This window comes from Pangasianodon hypophthalmus, chromosome 13, assembly GCF_027358585.1.
Source record: "Pangasianodon hypophthalmus isolate fPanHyp1 chromosome 13, fPanHyp1.pri, whole genome shotgun sequence".
Classification (NCBI taxonomy): Eukaryota; Metazoa; Chordata; class Actinopteri; order Siluriformes; family Pangasiidae; genus Pangasianodon; species Pangasianodon hypophthalmus.
In genome coordinates, this window is record NC_069722.1 from 7,697,985 (window position 1) to 7,724,070 (window position 26,086).

Consider the following 26,086-nt stretch of genomic DNA (forward strand, 5'->3'; position numbering starts at 1 on the left):
TAGAGATTTATCATGTTATCATGTTTGCTGCCATTTTGAATTAACAGGTACAAGGTGCATCTGGAGTTTTTGAGTTACTGAGGTTAATGGTAGGGTTTGCTTTAGGTCAGGTGAAGGCATAAAGTATGTATTCTAAATTATTTTAGTATATGGAGGAGTATAGGGTTATAATGCAATGCTACTATTTGTATCTGTATCTGATTATTTGTATTCATATCTGTATTTGGATTTAAATCTGATGTGTTTTTTTTTTAAACAGAGACCTGAAATAAAGAGTTTGTACCTGCACTATAAACTCTAATATTGTCTACACAATCACGTAATTTTGACTAAACATTGATTAAAATGTTGCCTTTTGGACTGATCAAAAATCTAAGTTTGTTTAACTTATTTACCTACAAAATACATAAACTTAAGATTTCAAGTGTTATGACCTCAAAAATCATGACTCAAAGAATTAATGCACTGACTGTTTCTCTTCGTCTCGTCTGTTGCCGGTACCGGTGTAGTGTACCATTTTATCGTATCATTTCGTCGTGTACCATTTTAATTTCGGTAAATACAATTTTTGTATGGATATCAACTTATTTTAATGTGATTTTTAAGATCGAAATTTGAAGTTTGTTTAAATCTTAATGGTACGTTTCTATAATGAATAACATCGCAGCCAGTGCTGACATTAATTACTGATATTTCCCAGTCAAACTTTGCCAACATAGCCATTAATTAATGATATTTTCATGATGATTTTGTCAAGGTATGATGATTGAGATATCAACTTATTTTAACATATTTAATATATTTGTTTAAATCTTAACCATAGGTTAATCTTTCAATGTTTCAATGAGAAAGAACATGACAGCTATTGCTGAGACCGACTAGTCATGGTTCCCAGTCGATCAACTTTGCCACCTTCACACTCGTCACCATTAACTGGCTACAGAGAGATCTAGCTATTTATTAGCTAGATCTCGTTGATCTACCTTCCAGCATGTTTGTTAATTTCAGCTGAAGCCAGAGACCTTTATTTGCTGGTTTAGGTGTGCTTTGTTAGCACCTGAATAACATTGTTAGATTATTATAATTTTCATGATTATGTTTTGGCATTAGCATTGCTAACTTTTCTTTTTAGTATTTTCAGTTATATTATAAGGTGATATGAGATAAGAAAATGTGGAAATGAAAGTATCAACATTGAATGCATTTCTTATGTGCTTCATATCAGTAATCTGCTATGTATGACTGATAATCTCAATTTAAATTAGCATTTACATATATTCTCATAAAAAAGCATCGAGCATATAGGTAGTGAGTGGTCGTGGCATTACTGGAAATTCATGTTTTTCACTAAAGTCAGCCAACTGAGGTCCGAACCCTCGTGCTCGGAGGACTACCTGTCATACTTGGAGACAAAGACATTGCTTTCTTTAAGTTACGCTCAGTATGTTACGTACTGAATGAGGACACTGAATGAGAAGTCTGCATACTACTACCTCACACACAGACACACACAAACAGTTGTACTATGGACAAACAAAAACCCTTGCACTCTTTTGCACACTACGTCCTCTAAAAGCTGGTAAGATTCCTCCAAGCTGCTAAACATATTTTTCATATTTTTACATATAACATCTATATGTTGTCTAATAGATCCTATTCTATTCTATTCTATTTTTCTATTTTATTCATTATATTCTGCTTTTATTGTATTCGGTTTTTATTATATTCTGCTTTATTATGTGTCACTGTTGCACTGTGGGACGAGGCACTAAGGAAAAACATTTCACTACATTAATACATCACATGTATGCGATGCACGTGACAAATAAAGAACCTCGAACCTTGAACCTAAGTTCACAATTCCTCACCTGTTTACATTTGAAGAGCCAGCTGTGCTCACAGCAGTCTGAGCATTTGTCAGAGAATCATGTTGATTGTAATATATAAGAAACATTGCAAACCTTTGTGTACAAGTCTTAAAATGAATAAACCTAATTTATATTGCACCTTTTTAAAAGTGTTCACCAAGTGCTTTACTGAGAGCGTGTATATTTACATAAATTCACATGTATACTTGTCAGGATAATTTTGCTTTGTACTAACCTTGGTAGCATGTAGCTCATAACAATTTTTGTTAACACTGTTGATTTGTGTTTTTGATAAATTTAGAGAGCATTCTGATAAACCTACATCGACTGTCAGCTCTTGATGCATGATTACAATACTCTGTTTACACTCTATTTATACATGTATATGTGTCTTCACTAGGTGTCTGATGATTGCAACTCTTTCCTTGATGTGCCAGTCGGGATTTTATTCGAGGATAACGTTCTTCACCCCCCCAACTCCCTGAATTTGACTTCTTCCTCTGTTGGGATAATACTTGAAGGCCAAGTGGTGATGGACAGCATGCAGCACCTCCCATAAGCAATGTGTCTTCTCTTTGGCCTCATTCATACATTAGATCTGAATTATCCAAAATCACTCACAAACACGTTTGATTTCATACAATGTGTACTGATGGCAATGGGGCACAATGCCCTGAAACCTAAAGTATAGTCTTTGGCAAACCAGCTTTTTGGTTAAGAAAAATGGTTAGGTCTCACTGTTGCAGACTTTGAGTCAACATTGTTACCATTCACATTTACATGCTCAGTACATATTTACATAATTGTGAGACCAAATATTTGTTTTTTTTTTTGGAATTCAGGAATTTCAGGTTAACTCCATTATCCACTAATGAAGGATTAAAAAGATTAATGTTTAAAATGTTTGTACAATGCACAGAGTTCTAACATTTGTGTAGTGCAGTAGTTAATGTGGGACATTAACTATATTACTATTGTTACCACCTGTACAATGTAAAACAAATCAATTGGTAAGTTCAGTTAACTTAAATGTTTTAGTACACTTGAAATGAACACCAAAACTTGAAATGCATCACTGTAAATGCATCATTCACATTACGAATGTAGTCTTTGTCCCGCAGTTTTCTTATCTGACTTCTTCGGCCACATGAAAGTAAAATCCCTGATCCCGGAGGATCCCAGTTCCGGTGAGGGAGTGTTAGTTAAAAGACTGTGCTTGTGACTAAATCTTTACAGGAGTTACAGGAGTCACCAGAACACTTTGATTCATCGCCCTACCTCAGCATTGTCATCCTTCTCAGCCATGATGAACAACCTCCCAGACTCCCAAAGCAGATTAAAAAATCAAAGATCTGGAAAACCAGCCTGAACAAGCTCACATCTTTGCACTGATAATATTACAAAGACACAGCATATGCCGAATCAAACCATGGTTTGAAATGGAAAACCATGGCAGTCCACGTGAATCTGTCCAGGTCAGAGTACCTTATGGGTGGCTGACTTTCTCAAAGCCAAAAATAGCTTAACCGTCTTAGGAAAGGTCCACTAGACCTTAATATTGCATGAAAACCAGTTCAGGGCAGACAGATAGTGGTCCATGAAAAGGCCAGGACAAGGAGATGCTTTAACCCCTTTCTCTAGAGCTCATCTGTACGTAGGGAGCATACTGTGCAAGATTTAGTCTTTGGACATGCCGAGCAAAAAAAAAAAAAAAAAAAAAAAATCACGCAGAGAAGGTCTGTTCAACCAACATGGCTGAGATGAGTCCTCCTATGTATTCCTATCCACACTTTCAGCCATTCTTGCAATTTTCACAGCAACGTGGTGGAGAGATAGAAGGGAAACTTTTACCAGAGGCATCTTAATGGCCTGAAAAAGGCTGAAAGATGATATCATGATGGTACAAGGACCAAAAAGTCAATGTTCCATCCTCTTTAGCGCCGGTGACTGAAATCCTGTGCATGGGGCTGATAAGCATGATAAAAAATTTCAAATGCACACCATGTGTTTCCAAAAGCAATTTCGCATCATGTGAGATCTTGGATATATTTGGTGTGAGCAAAGTGTTATTCCGGAGTTTCGGCTCTATTCTGATCATTCCATGGTCAGTTTTCTCTTTTTGTGTAGTTAGCCATTAGCAAAGTCTTTAACAAGATGGAACAGATTTGTTAATATGGGCTAAACTTTCCTTCCCGTTCTCATAAGACATCTGCAAAGCATTACAGTATCTGTTATGCATGTTATAATCAACGATTTATGAGACAGTAAGTCTGTTCCCATTAACTCTTATCTTCCGTTCACTACACTTTTAGAAAAAGCATTCTTGAAGGCTTCCTTAAGGAGTTCACTGTATATGTAAGGGTTCTTAGCTTCGGAAAAGGGTTCTAGTTTGAATCCTTTCTAATAGAAAAACACTCAGTTGTAGGGTTCTACATAGAACAACCAAGGGATGAATGAAGAATTGTTAAGGGTTCCAGATTTGACTTTTTTAAAGAGTGTGATTATCAATGGTTGCCCCATTGTCCCATGACCTCTATTATGATTTGACAACAATGTAGAATTCGTTTAAAAATACCCATTTTATCCTTTCACTAGTATACATATTATCCACAATACAAATAGTATTGATGGAAACAGGGCATAACATGTTTGGATCCTCCTTGGTGGCATCTTTTTTTCTCTAGTGAAACAGTCAAAAAAGAAAAAGTGGAAATGCTGTTTAGTCATCTAATATTGCTTTCAGTAAGATTTTAAAATAAGTTATTTTGACATGGATAGAACAAATCAATTCCAGCAGTTATTCAAAAGTAATAGAAGTTCCCAAACAAGATTTCCTCATTCTTCTGCTTTGTTACTTTGTGCTGAATGAAGGCGTCAAAACAATGTATAATACATATAAAACATTTGTACTGCCAATCTTATTGGCCTAAGTCTCATTTTTTGAGCAATGTCTACTTTTCTATTCATATTTATGTTAGTAAGTGACCCATATCTGTCATTGCTGTAAATAGATTTCTGTCCTGAACCATGCCAAAGAGCCTTACTGAAATAAATATAAGCACATTTTATGGAAAAAAAAATATTTGCAAGACAATCCATCATTGAACTATCCATCATTGAACTAAGATTTTCTCACAAATTTTGGGTTAGCTATACATAATACATATAAATGAGACTCACTCGGTTTATTAGGAACAGCTGTATACCTGCTCATTCATGTAATTATCCAATCAGCCAATCATGTGGCAGCAGTGCAATGCATAAAATCATGCAGGTTCCAGTAATGTTCATTGGCTTTGGCATAGTTGTTGGTGTCAAATAGGCTGATTTGAGTATTTTAGAAACTGCTCATCTGGGATTTGCACACGCAACAGTCTCCAGAGTTCACACAGAATGTGCCAAAAACCATGTGAGTGGCAGTTTTGTGGGTGGAAAAGCCTTGTTGATGAGAGAGGTTAAAGAGGTATAGCCAGAGTAGTTACAGCTACCAAGAAGGCTACAGTAACTCAAATAGCCACTCTTTACAACTGTGGTGAGCAGAAAAGCATCTCAGAACTCAGGCTATCTTCCTGCAAAGATTGTGTTGTTGAGTTTAACAAATGCAGTGGTATAAACAGTCTGCGTAGAGATGCATAAACCTTTGCTGGCTAAGTGTGATTTCCTTACACTGTGAACGTCAGGCTTTGATCAAGCTGTTGGATAGTATTTAGCACTATATACATATATTACTGATGTCATGGCTATGTATAGTATAAAATGATAAAATGCCACATGTATTTGTGTATGTGTACGCCGCACAAACACATACTGTACACGTGCGAAGATCTTGGGTGCAAAGCTGGGTGCAAAGTCTTTATTTATTTTTTTAGTACAGGATGAATATCTTCTAGCATGTGTGAACGTGGTGTCACATTTATGTGTGAACGCATGAATTCTCATCTGTCCATTTCCAGTATACACACATTGCCAGGTATTCAATTTAAAACCAAATGTGAAAATAGCAAAAAATCTGATTTGGTTTTAAATTGAATACCTGGCAATGTGTGTATACTGGAAATGGACAGATGAGAATTCACACAGCTTCACACAGCTTTAAAAAAAATCTAATGTGTCACAATGATAGATACCTGTGAAATGTTTGGGGATAAACCACTTCCTGTTTGGGGATAAACCACTTCCCACAGCCAGACACTTTCTCCAGTGTATATGTTTTTAATACAAACAATAAGAAGCAATAATGAGATCTAGCACATGTTTTTTTTTTTTTTTTTTTTTAATATACCAACTTCCAACCTCTTCATGCCCACTTTAACAAACCAAACCAGGCAAGGAAGCCCTCAAGGCATCAATGCTCTGAACAACCACCCCGTGTGCTCAGTGGCTTGAAATGTCTTCCCCAGCTGAGTTTTATGTTTCCTCAGAGTAACACCCGTCATGAGGATGAGAAGCTGAAAATAAAAGACACCCCATAAGTTCGAGACACGATTATGCAGCCACTGTGAGCAGTGATTAATCCTGACTGTTCAGCCTCCAGGCTTTATCAATTGAGGTATGAGACACTGTATTCGTTGTGGCTTATTTTCTTCACAGCACAAGAGACTTGCATTTTAGCACAGTGATGAATGGCATGCACATTTTGCATTTTTCAAGCTTGCAGGTGGCTCCTTGAGCAGGCCGAGAGAGTAAGAATGAAATGGCGTGTTGCTTGTGAGGTTTGGTGTGCATGCTGGGAAACCATCTGGTGAAAGTGAGCTCTGCTGCTGAGCGTAAACACTGTGTACTGTACACAAGGAGCCAGTGCTTTCGATATGTAGGTCGCCAGGTTCACAGTTCCGAAGCTGATCTGTGTGTAGACAGACGAACAGGAGAACTTGATCGTGGATTTTGAAATCTAAACCCTGGTATTTTCGTCTCCTGCATCTTCGGTTTTAGTAAAGAGTAACAAACACCGGCTGCTGATTGGTGAGGACGCTGTGGTCCGCTATGGGATCAGTGTCAGATTAGAAGTGCTCTCATTACATAGCTCATTTAGATGCATCTAATCAATCAGATCCTATCATGCCATCGTCCTCTGGGTACTCTGTAGTGATAGAATCTGTGATTCTGTGGAAAATGAGTTGGTGAGGGCGGGTGGTATAGTGTCAGAAAGTGCTTAGGCATGCTATAAAGCATCATGTCCATCATTCAGGTGGTGGAAGATTAATGAGAGGCTCTGCTCTTTCTGATTATACACCATTCTTCAGTCCATCTGCCTGCTTATTTCATACTTAAAACTATATTATAATCCCCAAAAAAAGTAAGCACCCTAGCATGCTAAAGAGTTCTTTGTCTCTTTGGAGTAACCCTGAAGGATTCAATGTGGAACTCTTACAACAGATGTTTCTACACAGAAGTTCCAGCCCCTTTGGAAAGCTAGAATTAACCACCCATAGAACCTGGAGCCTTTGCCCTGAGATTTCGGTACATTTGGTCTCAACAATTCCAACAATTCAATCCCTGGACCTCTTGAAAATGGTGATCTGAGGTTTGCTACACCCAAAAACCTGGTGCTCTCCACACATCAAGTAATGTCATCGGTCCAATATGTTCTCCTTTTTTAAGTTTCATGATGATGTGGACAAGGGTTGTTGTGGTCAGCAGAGGAGACAGAACACCTTACTGGTAGATGAAACCAGACTATGATAATACAGTTCTCTAATCTAATCTAATCTAATGAGTGATTATTATATATATATATATATATATATATATATATATATATATATGTGTGTGTGTGTGTGTGTGTGTGTGTGTGTGTATTATTTTAGCCATGTAAAATATATTAGGTTTTAAATAAATATTGAATGAATTCAGTTACACAGAATCACATTCTGGTCTCTAATTGTGGCAAAGTTAAAATTACAGAAGTTCAGTGAGTTTCAATGAGTTTAGTATACAGTATTTGCAAAAACTACTATGTGTCAGTCATTTCTGTCTTCGCTCCGTACTGATTATCAGCATGAAGAATAGTAGGGAAGAGATAATGAGTAGCTCAGGGTATTCAAGATGCAGGGTACAGACACTGGTGTATGTGTGTGCAGGAATTGAGCCACCAAGTGTAGGAGCTGGCAGGAAAAGGACAAAGGTGAGCCAGCATGTGTGTACTGAGAAAGAGAATGAGAGAGAGAGAGAGAGAGAGAGAGAGAGAGAAAGAGGGAGAGAGAGAAAAAGAGTGTAACAGTGATGTTATACTGTATACATTACTCAGAATGAACAGATAATGTGTTCTATATAGATATAAAGCCAGATAAAATAAGAGGCATGTTTAGACCACACCCACTTTGGGTTTAAATATGAATACAACTAAAGAACAACATCAACCTTTTTATCCTTTTATAGTTACATTGATTTTTTGTGGAATGTCCACAAACAAGGTTGTTCCTGTTATCACTTACAATATTACAACAATAAACAATCATTCCCTCACTTGCTCTTCAAGTTAATAAGATGGAAAAAAAATCCAGCTTGTTACTAAGAAACCGCAAAAAACAACTTTACCTCTAACTGTTACAAAGCACTGACACTGGAGACTCCTTCCATAAATGTTAAATAAAGATCTCCTTATAGAAAGCGTCTATAAGCCAGTACTATATTCAGGGTTGCTGTTATAGAAAAGTAATCTACACCTTCTAACCAATCAGATTTAAGAATTCTTGTAAGACTCTTGAAGAAATTAATTCAGAAAAAGGTCATTCAGAACCAGAATGTAATATTGCAGTTTATGTGCAAAACTGTGCATGGGGTGTGGTCAAGGCATGGCTGGACAGAGACAGAGAAAAACAGCATGATACACACATGATGACTGAAATGTATAGTGACAAAGAGACATGGCTGCCAGACAAATCATGCCACGCTCTGCCCTTTGCTTCTGACAAAGGCATTGCCTATAGCTGAAGATTGCCCTGCTCCTGATCCCAACCTTTGACCTTACCCATAATCTGAACTCACTTTGCTGCAGTATGAAAAAACAGAAATGTCCACACTGAATCCTGACCTTGAGGCATCTCTGCATGGTTACACACTAAGAAGTGGCGGCATTAATTGTGATAAATTGGAGATGATACGGGCTGTTGAGATAGCACTGAAAGTCAATCTATTTTATGCCTGCATTGTCATGGTGTGGAGGCGTAATTAATAACGCTACTGATCCACAGTACACCTCTGTTTAATCCACTCAATACCCCTGATGCAGCAATCCTTTGCTGTAGTGTATGCACGGCTATGTGTGGGTTAAATGTGTCACTCGGTGTGTGACTAAGTGTGCATTTATTCTGCACTTACTCTTACTGCAGTGTAGGTGGACACAGTAATATACTGATATAATCTCTATTGTTTGTCATGGAAATGGATATCAGCGATTAGAGCTGCCCTTGTTAAGGCACTAATTTACATTAATTATTGTAATTGCTTAATGCAACGAAAGCTCTTAACACATTTAATACTTTTTGCTGTGAACCAGCTATCATTTAGCAAATATAATGAATGTTGTGTTGCCTGCGCTTGGTGGATAAATGGCAATATGAGGGGGAAGAAGTTTAGAACTAGCGCAGAGTGTATAAAGTAATTAAACAAAGATTGGTAAATCTGCATAAACGATAAAGATCAAATCTTGTTGAATGCAGCACAGATTTTGAACCTGCACAGCCTTCCTACACCTGACTATTCAACACAGGCATAACCCATGACTCACACTGCATCCATTTACTATTTTTTGTAAACTCCTTGTATCTAGACAAAACTATAACTTGCAGTGAATTAAATATACAAAATTTCCAGAAAGTTCTCTTTTAACCCCTTAATGTCATAGCTTATTTAACAGTTATTTTTACCATCTACTAATACTTATACCTCAGTACTGTAGAATTCTCTAATCTGATTGGTTAGAAGGTTTTGATTAGTTTTCGATAACAGCAGCTCTGATAGTAGTTTCAGCTGTAAGATGTACATTAGTGCACTCTCCTTTTAACACATTATCATTTCTGTAGTAACAACTGACCAATTGTTGATATGGTGAAGCTTTTTGTAAGGACACGTTTATGTGACATTTATGGAAGGAGTCTCCAGTGCCAGCATTTTGTAAAATTCAGTTAGTTTTCCACCACAGGAAAGTCTTCAGTACAGAGGGTTTTTTTTTTTTGCTTTTCTTGCCACATTTTTAGGCTTATTGGCTTCATGAGACAGAAATCACAGAGGCTTTTGAGGGAATGGGAATGTTTACGGGAAGCACACTGTACCATGGTATTAAGTAAGGAATAATACTCGGTGAGGTGTGCTGTTATAGGAAAATAATCAGTGATGGTTTGTAGTGTTACAGCTTGATTATTTTCCAACAGCATCACATCCTGAAGTGTTTTATTTCTCTTACACAACAGCAAGGTAAAGTGTAGAGAGTATACATGTCCATGTGTTAGCCGTTACTAAAGAATGAGTGCATTAACATTAACCTGTGATTTGCCTTGCAGCCTGAACTACCGTCCGAGTTGCTGTTGTAGAATATTAATCAACACCTTCGGACCACTCAGATTTGGGAATTGAACTACACTCTGGTATTCATCACATTTACTTAATTCTAATTAGCACTAGTTAAAATTTATATCACAGCTGCCTAATTTTCACAATCCAGTACTGGAGTATTACTGCGCTGTTCAGTTTAGCTCTGTTCCTGCTCTGACATGCCTCTTTCATCTCAGGAAGTGGTAGATGAGTTGAAGCAGGTGTGTTAGAGAAACAGAAACACCTCACTGTGCATAGCAGTGGTGAAGAAGACCCAGGGTCAAAGAAGCATTTAATTATACAATGACATGGAAAATATGTTGGATACCCAAACTGATTCAGTGTATTCGTCCAAGATTTGATACTTGTATGAGCTAAACGGTTAAATTTATAGTCAATAAAATGCAATGGTTTCTCACTTGTCCTTGGATTTATAGCTTTTGCCTTGGACATTAAAGCTTGCCATGTGACCACAACACTATACGGTAAATCTTCTTTAACTTTCTAGCTAGAAGAAAAATGAAATATGAGCATGTATTAAGTTTGCGATATACTAAAGCAACCCGGCTATGTACAGTCACAGAGTGTACCAGTTTAAGAATGTTCTCCGGGGGTTATGGACTAGCGGATGCAGTATGTGACACACACATGAGTTCCAACAACTGAAATGCATGTATCCATTGGGATTTGCTGTCTCCTTGTAATGGATTCGTTTTTGTGCAAGGCTAGAAATTGGCATGATCCACTGTGGATGAGATATCCTCCTCTCCTCAGACCTGCTGCGGTGACAAAACGGGGTTGAGTGCCTCCACTTGACTTCATCCCATTAGTGCCACTTGCCTGGCCAATGATGTAAAATTGGACACTGTAAATATGCTACTACGCTTATGCTGATGGCTTATGAGGCCAGGGTTTATCATTTGTCTGGATATTCCCAGCATGCTGTGCACCAGTATCACCACAGTGCTTCTTCTGCCAACTAATTCAGCACTAATTCTGATCTGATTAAGATCACATTGCGTGCTAACATACAGTGCGTGAAGCTAATATACATAAAGCTGCTGTATACTTATTTGCACAATTAGCTTCTAAATATTAACTACAGCTTCTGTAGTGAATTTACCATTGACTACATCAACTACAAAAGAGAGAACAGACACCAAAGTGACTTCTTTCCTTCTCACTCAGCCTCTTTGTGCCTGAACATAAGCTTTTTTTTTTTTTATTATATATACAGCGATCAGCCATAACATTAAAACCATCTGCCTGATATCATGTAGGTCCCCCTTGTGCCAATAAAACAGCTCTGACCAGTCGAGGCATGGACCACAAGACCAGGACCACAAGGTGTGCTGTGGTATCTGGCACCAAGTCGTTAGCAGCAGCTCCTTTAAGTCCTGTAAGTTGCGAGGAGGGGCCTCCCTGGATCGGACTTGTTTGGCCAGCACGTCCCACAGATGCTCGATTGGATTGAGATCTGGGGAATTTGGAGGCCAAGTCAACACCCTGAACTCTTTGTTACATTCCTTAAACCATTCCTGAACAATTTCTGCAGTGTAGCAGGGTGCATTATCCTGTTCAAAGAGCCCACTGCCATTAGGGAATACCATTGCCATGAAAGGCTGTACTTGGTCTGCAACAATGGTACCTGTATATACACACTTTTCTATTGTAGTAGTTTATATGTGGAAATTCTTAGTAGCTCTACTTCAAATTTTGTTAAATGGTGAAAGGAATGAGAATTAGCAGAGCGGCTGAACTATGACCTAATGGGCTAAACAGGATATACATCTAGTACTATCTAATACTTATTATTTAGACTTGGGTACACTGAAAAGCAAAGACTACAGCTTCTGATAAAGACTTTCATTTCTGTATGATAAAATCTTTTATAAACAGAAAAATATCACAGAGTTAATCTGATATTGCCAAGCTTCACTGGCAAAACTCACACCCCTAAATGGTTAATACGCTGTTCAAAGTTAAAATACCTGGAAAGATAAAGCTCATTTTACACCATTTTATTAAACCAGATGTGGTAAGTGTGTCACTTCTGCACATTGCAATGCCATACACTGCTGATCAGTGTAGTTTTTAAATTAGCGAGGATTGGGAAAGTAGCAATGGAGAGCACACAATCCTCAGCCGTAATGCATTTTTTCATTTTTCCGCTAGAAATACACCAACACACAATAAAAGCATTGTGAAAGCTCAGCACTGTCATTCCTTCATGCTTTTCTAGCACTAACACTGTTAAAGTATTACATTAGCAGGGAAACACCACTGTTAATCAGCATATGATCTGACACACGCACATGTCCCCTCAGGAGTTTTTATACCGTTCAGTTATGATTAAATGGTACTTAGGAATATACGGCATATTTGGTAAATGTTATAAACAGAAGCTTTACATACAGTGCAGTTTGTTTGTGAAGAGAAAGAAGCAGGGAAAAGGAAGATAAGACAGAGACAGGTGGAGTGATGACAGCCCAAGCTCCTCAGCTACTGGAGACCAGCTGTTGGTGTTTTGCCAAAAAGAACTACGTCCAGGATAATTCAGTTAAACCCGGAATTACGTGGGAAGATTATATACTGGAATATGGAGCTGCTGAAGTAATTAAGGTCAGTGTGAGGAATATGAGATATAACAACTGACTATACACCCTGGATGAGAAACATGTAACTTCTATGCTTTCATTCATTTCTGGGAAAAATAAATATGAATCATTTAGTACCTTATTCCTTACCAAACCTGAACACACGTTATAAGATTTATGCATAAAATGCCTCATATGTGAATCATTACTGGATTGATTGAAGCCTAACTGAATTAAAAACACCCACAATGTTCAGCAACAACAATTAACTGAATATATGCATTATGGATATAACTGAATACAAATACATTACTCAGAATTGGTTTTTGGTTTGTTAGTGGTTTGCTCTGGAAGCCAGAACTATACACCGCCTTACTGAGCTCCAAAATATAACCTTATTTCTACCATATCTCTATAAAAACCTACTTCAAAATTCACAAAGAAATATGCTTTTATTTACAGAGCTGCTGTTCCACGTAACCCACGCAGACCACGCGCAGTGCACAGGGCAGCATCATAGTAGATTCTGATAGCGTGTTCAACTTTTCTGATCTTTCTGAAATGTAAAAAGTTCAAAAACTAAAGTAAATCTAAATCTGGCTATTGTTGTCAACTACAAACAAAAGCTCCCTGATTTGGGGGAAAAAATGTTGTTTTAAAAGATAGTTCCCTAGCTTACTCAGTTACTTTAGTTCCACAGCGCCTATGATTGAGACTGTTTATGAACTTGAGTGATGTAGCTGAGGTTGAGGAAGTGCAGAAGTTCAGAAGTTACTTTCTGTGAATTGCTATTTGTTGTTATATTTTGCAATTGAAAATGTATTTCTTTTTCCAGCAGCAATGTCTTTTTGCAGTTTTTTTAACCTTCTGGTCTAGACCACGCCCACTTTTGATTTGAATCTGGATACAGATAGTGGTATTGTGTTACACCCCTAATTCAGTGTTTTGCAGTGTTTCTGTGGGGATTGTGGTAGCATTCATATTTATTATTATTATTATTAATAATAATAAAAAATTCTGGTTTAGACCATGCTCACTTTGAATACAGATGCAGATAGTGGCATTGTTTTACACACCTATTGTGTACACTATGTTACTCATAATAAATGTCAACCTTTAAATTGGTCACTTTACATTATGCCCTATATGAAAATCCACTAGCAACCATATACTCAAATTGCAATTCCCATAAAGCAACAATTTAATCTGTACCATCATATTTGTCACTGACATACACACACACACACACACACACATTCTCATACATCTCAATAAACTCACTTTCTTTCCAGTGATTTGGAAGCATTCACATACTTTTTTCATCTCCTTCAGAACAAATTCTTTTCATGTCTTTCAAGCAGTTAGAACATTTCTTCACAAAACTTTCGATCTTCTCACTTAGTTTCCACTGATTATCCAATCAGAACAAAAGCTATTTCTGATCTTTAATGATTCATATACTCATATAGTAATCTGCATGGCAAATCTAATTACGGACTGCTTTTTTCTTTCAGGTCCTTCTGAAAAAAATTCTTTTCATGTCTTTCAAGCTGTTCAATTATTCACTTCACAAAAGTCTTGCAAACTGCCCAATTAAAACAAATGATATTTTGGACTTGTTTTTAAAGACATGCTTCTATAATGATGTTGAATATTAGCTGTGACATTTAAATGAAGCTTTAATTAAATGTGATAAACCAGCCTGAGAAGTCTGAAACAAATTTACAGATTTGAATAACTGAGAATAAAGATATTAAAACACAATCTGGTCATTTTTTTCTTTTCCTTGTCCATGGCAGATGTTTGGAAGTACTGTGGAATTTAGGTTTTATTATTTAAATAAATCATAATTAGCATTCAGAATAATAATAATAATAATAATAATAATAATAATAATACAATTCTAAATGCTCTTGTTTCCACAGCACATTTTTGATAAGAATAGCTGCCTGTGTTCCTCTGATCCCCACAGCAGTGATTGAGTTAAGATTTAAGCAAAGCAATTAAACTGTGATAAGCTGAAATACTTCTCAGGCATTAGTCAAGGCTTAATACCAATGTTTTACTGGGACAGCAACAGTTGATGGTTTAATGAGGCAGTGCGAAATCTCTCCCACATGTGGAAGCACTGAAGTACTGACTCTACTTGGTTATATAATCGGTTATATAATAATAATGTCTGTCACGCCCTCGGACGTGCCTCCATCTGCATTAGCTTTTACATCTACTGACCCAGCTACTGACCGCTGCCACCTGCTCCATATTCATGGGAAATGATCCTGATCTGGGTCATGGTGGATCCACTAAGCACTTCACAGGAAGCCTGGCTTCCCTTAAAAGTTTATTAAAATGTTTATTAAAGTCTATATTATTTGTCAGTCTTGGATATAATTCAATATTTAAGTGAATCAAATGATCAAAACATACTGCAATATTCCTCGGTTCATTTGTTTAACTCAAACTTTTTCCGCAAACAGCGCAGCCTGTGTGAAACTCTCCTTTAAAGCCCCCGACACAGAGCGAATACACAGCTGTTGAGGCTGGTGGGTCAATTAGTCTTTGTTACGCATTCGAGTACTCACTGTTTTAATGGGACGATACATTAATGCTCATTGGACAGCAGGCTCTTACTGTAACATGTCATTTTGAGTCTCACCCGGATGCACGGCTTCACTGGGAGTGAATGGAGTGTGGGTGGGTGCGTTTTGCGTAGAAAAAAACATCTTGTCATTCATTGGACAGTGCTTTCTTTGTTTGTCCTGCCTGAATGCATGGCTTCTGCTTATGATGATTGGTGGAACTCTCAAAGGGCCGGAACCTCGTAAACTCCTGCCAATCAGAACAACTCGAACTTAAAAATATCGGCTCTAGTCAGAGCCTGCTGTAGGTGTAATTTTGTAAATATTGTAAATAAACTGTAAGTATAAAGTTCTATTTGATTATTTGCATTCATTTCTCAAATGTGTTGTTTATAAATCTAGCTGGCTAGCTGTGACTTCCTTCTTCAGCTAACAGCTTAGCTGCTTTTTTGCACGCAATGGCAGACACTGCTAATGCTGACCTGAATTTAGAAAAAAATCTTTAGATGCTCCAGTTAATGAGGAGAGACTGAAAACTAAACAAGAGGGCAGACCAACGCCCATTTTAATTCAAAAGTCATGGAGCAAAGAAGTTCCTTTTAGCTGTTTTGGTACAGAAAATCTGACTGGCTCTGTTTATTATTAATCTCAGATTCCCAATCCCTATCAATGAGCCATAACATTCGTTAGAACGAATGCATTAATATAAGCCTCATTCATTTTAAATATATACAGTCCATAATAGAAAGTTGTGCTTCTCCTATTTTAATAATCACCAGCCGTCACTGCACCCTCCATATGACACCAGTCTATATCAGGGCACTATAAGGCATTCTCAGGATTGTTAGGATTTGCTCATTCTTGCCAAGTCCTTTGTGCAGGCTGAACTTTGCTTATTTCCTGCCCTACTCATTTGCATCCAATCCTGTTTGTACACTTCCACTCCAAGAGCCTGTTTGCACTTTGACCTACATGTCCGCTGTGATTTAGTCCATTGCCCCCATCGCCACTAAAACCATGTGTTCGTACATCCTGCTTCATGCATGGCTGCTACAGTGGATAATGCTCCAATAAATCTTAATAGACCAGTCCTGTCACTACCTTCCCAAAAAAGCACACAGACAGATTTCAGAGTAGCACGTACACTAGCTATGGTTATACCTCTCTACCTACAGCGCAATCACCGCAACTTAAACTTTAGTGCTGAATTACAGTCATGCATGATGTGGCTGTAACCATTTTTTCTATGGGGGGAATTGAGGGATTAACTGCAGAGCCTTTGAGATCAGCATTCTGGAGTGACACAGAGAAAAAGCTGAGAACACCGAAAGGAAGCGATTAAGACTGGGATGAGCTTCAAGGACATGGCTGGAGTCCAGACAGTGCTCTATAAGAAGCTGCTTGACACATTTCGCTGCTCTCTGAAAATCGTTACTTGGTGCTGCATAAATTTGTCAGATTTTGACATTTTCTTCTGTATATTGTTCCGAAAGCTTCATCCTTTCCTGAACTGAAACTGATGGCTTATTTGAACATATGCAGTTTTAACATTTTAAAATCTGCTAACCCTCCAAAGTAAAAAAGGGGGAAAATTGCATTTAAAGATTTCATTCCAATTCAACTGAAAGACGCACCACCTACCTCTACATTTATAACCTCATCTAGGTATGGAGAACAACATTTCTGACAAATTTTAGACTTACAATAGGAAATAATTATCACTTGATGATAATCAGCATCATCCACATCAGGCTCTGTCTCTCACTGCATTTAAACACACGCCTCATAGTCGTCTGTTCACTCGACTGATCTCTGTTCACGCTAACTCCAGGAGGAAAATAATCGCTGATTAATTCAGTCACTTCTGTTCTGCTGACTAAATGTCTTTTTCTTATGTCTTTTAGACATTTGAAAACGTTGCTGTCATCTGTACAGAATGTGTAATTTTGATGATGACGTGACAGTGCAGAAGTATCACGGACATTTCGACAGCTCATATCTGACAAACTGATCTGATTAGGCTTATGTCCGTATCATTATGGCACACAGATATTCAGTGACATCTTTTACAAAACCTGCTGCATTTGCTCCTTACACAACATGATCAATATGCAGATAACCAAGGCAAGGTTATAATATAGCCTGAAGAGAAAACTTTTCCATATCATTTTGATGAAATGTGTGGAAGTTTTCTTAAAAAAGAGATATCAAAGTATATTACTGGCAGAAAAACTCAACTTTGGTTGAAACGTGATTTTTTCCAGAATTCAACCACACTGACATCTGATGGGTTTTTCCCAGACTGCCTCACAACATAAAAAAAACAATAAACATATAAATACAATGTGCTTTTAAGCTACACAGGACACTACAAAAATCATATGTTCGTCTATTGCAAAAAAAAAAAAAAAAAAAAAAAGCATAAGGTAAGTGCCAGGTAACTGACCCTGGAAAGAAATCCTCTGAAATCCCCTGAAGTGCTTTTTATCTTGTCTATTCAAGGAGACAATTAATTTTTCAGAATGGCGTGCTGTAGTTATTGTGAGTCCAAGTACTGAAATGTGTTAGTCATGTTTATACCATAGCGCTGTTGAAACCTCTTACTGGTCAGAAGATTATCTACAGCAGCCACTCATTTATAGGGACTTGTACAGTGAAAATTCAAGCAACAAATGAATTACAAATGTTATTTAACAAAGGAAATTTGACGTTAATAGAAGGAGTCTCCAGCGTCAGCCCAGAGAATGACTGTTTATTGTTATTATAATGTAAACGGTGACAGGAACTAATGTCTTGTCGATGAATGATTGAAAAGCATAATGTGTTTTTCATTAATAAATTATAATGACTGGCAAATTGCTGTGGCATAAGAGAAATAAAACATGACAGGCTGTCCAGTTACAGAAAAATAAGCCACGATGGGATGATAACCCACGCAGTTCTGGGACATTTTCTCTGCTTGGTTGTTATTTACTTTGTGTCATACAGGACAGTAATGATTTAAATCATCGCCTGAGAAACTGAAGTGAAACACTGTTATAAATGCCTGGTTGGATATAGACTGATGAATGCCCTTTAAGGTCTTTAGCTCCATGGTTTTAAGCACCAATATTGCTGACCTTTTGGGTATATAAGCCTTTCTAGCGCTGGAAAGTGTCACCTTTAGCAGAGACATGTATGACTTTGCTGCACACCGAGCGAGATTTTTTTCTACGTCTCAGCTCCTTGCCTGTTCACTTTTATTGGCGCAGAGCAGGTTGTGATAAAACTGCTCTCCTGGGTGATGGAGGATGGGTGGTGTGCACTAGAGGGGATAATGAGATACTCTTACCTACTGGCACCATTGCAGGAACACAAGCAAATAGCTCAGCCCCTGGATTGAGCCTGGAAATAAATACGACTTCAGTATGACTCTCATGTTGCCAGCAAATCAAGTCACACTTTCATGCGTGGAGGAGTGACTTGCTCACTTTTCTCACATAACTTCGTGAAGAGCCACTTCCATCTCTCTATTGCTTCATCCCCCAGTGCAGAGGTATGAGGAGAGCAGAGAAAGGTCTACTGCATGTGACAGCCCTGTGACTAGTTCATTAAATCAGTGTATCCTCATGCACCTTCAGTGGATTGTCTTTAATGACAGGGGAGATGTCAGTGGGTAAGCAGGCTTCATGGGTTCAAGTCTTTGGAATGACATGGACATGATACCAGGTTCACATACAGCAGCTTAGTCTAAAGGAGCTGAGTGTCAGGTCAGGGCATATGTGGACTGGAAATAATAAAGAGGGAGTTTGGAATTTGATAAATTAATTCATATTAGTGTATTTATACACATTAAACAGCTGTACACCTGACTAGCGATAGCACCGAGAAATAATGACCATTTTCGGTGAGTCTGTTGCCACTTGGCTGACAGAAATAGAACCTGTTGTGGTCTCCTCTAGCCAATCTGCATCAAGCTTGGATGTGTTGTGCCTTCTAAGATGCTTTTCTGCTCATCACGGTTGTTAAGAGTGCTTATTTGAGTTATTATAGCTTTTCTCTCAGCTCAAACCAGTCTAGACATTCTTCTTTGACCTCTCTCATCTACAAGGCATTTCCTCCTGCAAAACGCCCGCTCACTAGATGTTTTTTTTTTCTAACAATCTGTATAAGTTCTATAGACTGAACTCGTAGGAGATCAGCAATAATATACCCTATACTCAGAAATAAAGGTACCAGGCTGAATTTTTCCTTGCTGCTGTGGGGATACCATTACATGTACATGTTTTCTATCTTTAGTATGACACCTTTTACCTGGGAAGGTTCATGTTGTGTACCTTTAATTATTTTTTACAATAGTGGTCATGAAGGTTCAGGTGTGTACTGTAAATTATTTGAAGGTTTCCAGGTAAAATATACATAATAACGAAAAAAAAAACATGTCCTCTTGATGGTAGCACACCATAAACAAGGAAAAGTACAGTTTTATACCTTTATCTGAGATAAAGGCATAAAATCTCAGAGATAAAGGTATAAAACTGTACTTTTCCTTGTTTATGGTGTGCTACCATCACGAGGACATGTTTTTTTTTCGTTATTATGTATATTTTACCTGGAAACCTTAATAATTTACAGTACACATCTGAACCTTCATGACCACTATTGTAAAAAATAATTAAATATATATATATATATATATATATATATATATATATATATATATATATATATATATAAGTCACATAAGTCACATAATGACATAAATGTATCGTGCATCTCACATTGCATTTAACTGGTATATTACACTGTAATATCAGTACACTGTATATTAGTAGCACTGCGAGTGTATCACAGTCAGGCGATCTAGTCAAAAGAGCCCATGTCATCTTGGCTGTTCCATTCACCTTAGATCCTACAGTGGCACTGAACTTTGTGTCCTACAAAAAAGTGCTAGAAAGTGGTTTAGTTGGGTTCACTTACTTCATTTCACGTAATATTTACATAAGATTAAAGCCCATTTTATACCAAAAGCAACTCAGCTAGCATCCATTATTTATATTATTGTATCTGATCACTTAAAGTTTGCTAACCCATTGAGATTTTCACTTCTATGCTCTATGGCGGTTAGTACTTCCGCAAAGTTTGGATTTGAACCAAAGCCAGAACATGTGCTGCTGCTTTACACTACAGACTGAAATACAGTTCATGAGCTGGTTAGCTTATGGGCATACACTGCAAAATGTAGTATAAATATTGTTTTTTGTAGTGTTTTTCATGCAAAACCATGACCTTGTCATGCAAAATATGATTTTTTTTTTTTAATAGCCGCTTTGCATGCAGCCAGTGTCTAATGTAAAGGCCAGTTTGATTAACATGACAATGTGTTGAACACAGCACTGCTGTTTAAACTGGGCTCAAGTGGAGCTCCAAATTGAATGAAGGCTAATAAAATTTTAATAAGAATTATAATCTGACCATTTGGCTTATTATTAACTATTCTATAAATCAAATTTATATTAGTAGAATTACATTATAAATAACGGTTGGTTAAAATCTCCTGTGACCCCTTCCACGTGTCCACATGGGGTCGCGACCTCAAGGTCGAGAACCAACGGTGCATGGTATAATTTGACAAAAGAGCAGATCAATCCCAATCTTGTTTGAGGGGGTGTTAAGATGGTCAGACGCAAACGCAGGATAAGATCGTTTCTATGTTTTTGTGATGGACAGAACATGCATTTTTGCATTCTGATCATGAGGAAAATCATTTCGTCCTAGATCTTGTCTATCTTTAAAACGAAAATCCACCCTTTCTTGCCATTGCTTGAAAGTTGGACACAACTGAAATAAGAAATAAGAAGAGTTTAAATGTACGAACTGCAGCATTTGAATGAATATCTTTTTCTTCTTAGATGAAAACAACTCCACTGACAGACAGGTGCAATGGAGGATCTAAATATAAATGACACGAGAATGTGCCACATTCATTAGGACTTATTTTATATTCTCGGCAAACAAATTCAATTGAACGTGTTCTCCCAAGTGAAAGGGGAAAAAAAAAAAAAACGTATATAATTTATCTAAATGAATCGGTTTCATATAGACTGTTGGTGCTGTCTGATAGACCTCCAGTATGTTACAGGGAGTACAGAGATTTACTACCGTAATAACTAAAGCTGTCCAAAACAACATTCTATTCAGTTTATTCTTGGATACATCTAATATACACACTTGTTAATCACCTCTTCATCAGTCAATTGATATTCAGTGAAATGTTACATTTTTATGCATTTCACCACAGATGGCGTACCCTTCTGCCATTATGCCCCAATCACATCCACTGTGTTATTGCATTATAGCCTGTCAAAAATGGAAATTCATATCAATGCCTGGCAGCGGTGTGCTCAGGTTCAGCTGCTCATCGATTTTTTTTTTCCAAAAGAGGCAAAATTACAAGCATACTTACAATTTTTTGAGAGAGAGAGACAGACAGAGAGAGAGAGAAAAAAGAGAGAGGGAGGTCTGACTAAAGATTTTCAAAATGCCCAAAGAAAAAAATAATAAAAGAAAGAAAGAGTTAGTCTGGATGTCTTTCTAAAGGAAGTCTATTTATAGAAAGCTGAAATGAAAACTGCAAAAACCTTTAAGTTTCCAAATGGGAAGAAGGAAGGAAGGAAGGAAGGAAGGAAGCAAGGAAGGAAGGAAGGAAGGGAGGAAGGAAGGGACCCAGAGGGACAAAGGACCAGAAAGAAAGAAAGAAAGAAAGAACCCTCAGAGACAGCTGAAGAACTCTTAAAGATAAAAAAAGAAAGAATCCAGAGAGACAACCAAGAACGCTTGAAGAATGAAAGAAAAAAGGCCCCAGAGGGAAAACTGAAGAACTCTTAATGCTTATAGATTTAAGCTAACAAGTCCAAGACTAAACCTTATACCCCATGCCTAAAATGCATAATAACCAGGAATAAACATTCTTCGCTGACATACTGAGATGCTACTGATATGTGCTATCTGATATGTTCTTATAGATGCTAATGAAACGACCTGCAGAAAACAAACGGTTCATTAAGTATCTCTCTGTGGAGCACTTAAACACGCCTCCAGAGGTTCCTGGAAGAACGCTCCGAGGTTCCTCCTGGCAGATCCTTCATTCTTCAAAGTGCAGCTTGTTAACTGAGGAAGTTCCAGTGTCTTGTAAATGTACACTCTTTATTTTGCACTCAGTATTTGTAGACCTGTGTGTAGATATTTGTGCATAGCTAGTATTACTAATGCCTCCTGAACTGACCCATGCACTGAATGTTCATCTTCATGCTCCATGCAGTGACAGGGCTCTCTGTCAGGGTTTGCACAAATCATAAGTGAAAAGTAGCTTTTTTCTCTTTTCCACTCGCATTATTAGAGGCAGAGATGAAATCTCAGACTCACCTGAGGACGCAGAAGGAAATGCATGATCGCTGAATTGTCTCTCCGATGTCTCACGCCTGGAGGAACGCCGAGAGGAACCTAATGAAGCTCTCTAAAGAAGGAAAGCATGCGTGTGTCCTCGTCTTTAGTCACTTCCACATGGTCCAACTCTGTGTGGATGATGGATTAATCAATGAGCCTGGAAGAGAATGCTGCTCGGTTAGTTCTGGGAAGGCGGTGTGCACATCAGGCTACATCTTAATGAAAGCCTAAGTGGATTTGCATATAATATTCGTCCCTCTGCTTAGAAGGGAATCCCTGATCTCGTGCGCAATGAATGCCTCCAAATCCTCAGGGACTGTCCATGCATATGTGTGCTTAACCACTCAGTTCTGTCCTTCCCAATTCGCAGGTCTCCCACGCAGAAATAACGCGCACGTTTGTTGTTTTGTTTGTTTGTTTGTTTGTGTTTTTTTAAAAAAATCCTGCACCAACCGAATGAACTTTTCGTCTTCACGCATCCGGTTTCGTCCCACCTGCGTTCCTTTCTCTGCTTCTCCCTAAAAAACTGTTTCCACAAGCTCGTTTCTCCATGCACACACCGCTGTGCGCGCCGTCAGTCTCTCCTAAACTACTCGCGTTTCATTAATACGTAGGCTACCAGAGTGACGAAGCACTGCGTGGATGTCTCGCGCGTGCGAGCGAGCGAAACGGATCCGGTGGGGGAAAATAAAATACATAAAAGAAACAGAAGGGGAAAAAAAAACAAACAAACAAGCAAAGGAGAATAGTTTGCACAAGCAAAGCGTCAAATTTGTGAAGACCTCACAGGTTTACGTTAGGGTAGTGCGCCTTACTTCCCTCGCCAGTTCGACCGGTTGTGCTGTCTCGCGCACTCACGCGCTCCAGCGACCGCGCTGTGCAGTTGGAAAGCTCACGCGCCTTACTGCTCTCTGTGACATGGCTCGCGAGGCTGTCCGCGTTCACTCCTCACGTCGCACTTACGCAGTGCACCGGCTTGCACAATGCAAGACGAATTAATAGTGACTTTGGAGGGAATCAGTTCATTAAACTGAAATAATAATAATAATAATAATAATAATAATGCATTGCCAATTACAATGCATGCAGACTTAATTATCCTCTTCTAGCTCGTCTTGATATAACCAAATCCCTTGAATATTACGAAATATAATATACTCCAAGTCGTTATGTGACCTATTTACTTTGCAACAATCAAATATTCTGCAACTGCAACCGTGCTCTCTACTTAATTAGGTGGTGCTCTTATGCACCCCATATATAAAACCTGGACGTGTCACAGCCGACTTATACACGACTTAAGCTCGTGCATCATTTTTATCTTACAAACCAGTGCATTGTTGCTGAGGATGTATAGCCTGCTTACTGTAATACCCACCAGCTTTAACACTGCACATCTCAAACCACAAGCTGAAACACTAGACTACTGGAAAAAAAGATCTCTTCGACACTTTTCATGCATCACATCCCATTTATTTTTTAGACTGAATTAGTCCAGAAGTGCAATTCATGCATTATCTGAATTGTGTACTAAACACTATGTCAAACTCACGTGCTGCTAGACAGCATGCAGTTTTGAAGGCAGACCACTATAAAGATTAGAAGGTCTAAGCACTAAGCGAGCTGGGATGCATCCTGGGAATATGGTGCGTGATAACAGGCTCTGTTGCTATGACGTAGCCCCAAACAATTAAAAACTGTGTGCGGTTTTGCGCGCGTGCTCTTTTCGCGTTCAGCTCGTGGTGTTGTTTAGAGCGCGGACTCGCTGTGATGCGCGAGCCAACCTGCATGAGCTCAGCGCCTCAGAGAACGATAAAGCGTAAACACACTCACACAATCACACACACACACAAACACACTGAGGTAACCATGCACTTTTGAGGTCCACATTGAAGAAATGTGTCTCAGTACTACAGTACATCATGTTTAATTTCTTAGTTAAATTATTCTTCCATTCTTCCATTAACTGCTCAGACTTCTGTTAGAACCTTTCATTTGTAACCCAACCATTCGCTAATCTATTCCAAGTAGCATGCTAATTTGGCTAGCATACATTAAGGGTAGTTGATTGTCCTGTCAGCTGTCCAGTTTCGCTGAGTCTGTCCTCACTGTAACCTCAGATTCCTGTTCCTGGCTGACAGGACTGGAACCCGATGTGGTTTTCTGCTGTTGTAGCCCATCCACCTCATGGTTCGACGTGTTGTGCATTTTGAACTGCTTTTCAGCTCACGACGTTTGTAAAGAGTGATTATTTGACTTACCATAGCCTTCCTGTCAGCTCGATCCAGGCTGACCATTCTCCTTTGACCTCTCTCATCAACACGGCATTTCCATCCATACAGCTGCCATTTAATGGATGTATTTTCATTTTTTTTTTGCACCATTCTGTATAAACTCTATAGACAGTTGTGCGTGAAAATCTCTAGAGATCAGCAGTTTCCGAAATACTTAAATGAGTCCATCTGGTACTAACAACCATGCCACAGTCACAGTCACTGAGATCACATTCCTCTGCAATGATGTTTGATGTGAACATTAACTGAAGCTCTTGACCTCTGTCTGCATGATTATATGCATTGCATTGCTGCCACATCATTTTGCAATAAGTAAGGGAAGCATAAACTCCAGTTTAGCATTGTGAACCCCTAAATGCATCCCTGAATCATCACATGCCTCAAAAGACATTATTTGGCTGATTAATATGATTTGTACATAAATGGCCTCATTAAATATCATGATAAGACTCGAGGACTAAACATAAAAATCAATAATCAATTTGTAACTATTACTTAAGAAGCTCCACCTCGGTCGCAGCACTGCTATAACGTTTCCTTTGCGTATTAATGTTGGCTCTGGTCCTATATTCTGACATGTTTTTCTAGTTAAAGAGGAAAATAAAAAGAAAAGCCACGACACCATGAAAAACACCTGCAAGATTTTCATTTTCCAGCATATTCTCTCTGTGTGTCAACAGAGGCTTTTTTCTTTAGTGCATTAGAGGTCAGTATTGATTGAAAAGCCACCTGCCCTCAGTTTAAGGTGACAATATTCTAAGTCCTTGTGATATATTTGCTGTCGTTCTTGG

At 38.2% G+C, this 26,086-nt stretch overlaps 1 protein-coding gene across 1 annotated transcript in view; it reads right to left on the bottom strand.

The window, feature by feature from the left end:
* crhr1 (corticotropin releasing hormone receptor 1) overlaps nucleotides 1-23,937 on the bottom strand; it is a 153,671-nt gene extending 129,734 nt beyond the window's left edge. Inside the window, exon 1 of the mRNA XM_026917177.3 lies at nucleotides 22,981-23,937. Within this exon, the coding sequence (XP_026772978.1) occupies nucleotides 22,981-23,004 (24 nt within the window). The 5' untranslated portion in view covers nucleotides 23,005-23,937. The remainder of the gene's footprint in view (nucleotides 1-22,980) is intronic.
* Between the last annotated feature and the right edge of the window lie 2,149 nt (nucleotides 23,938-26,086).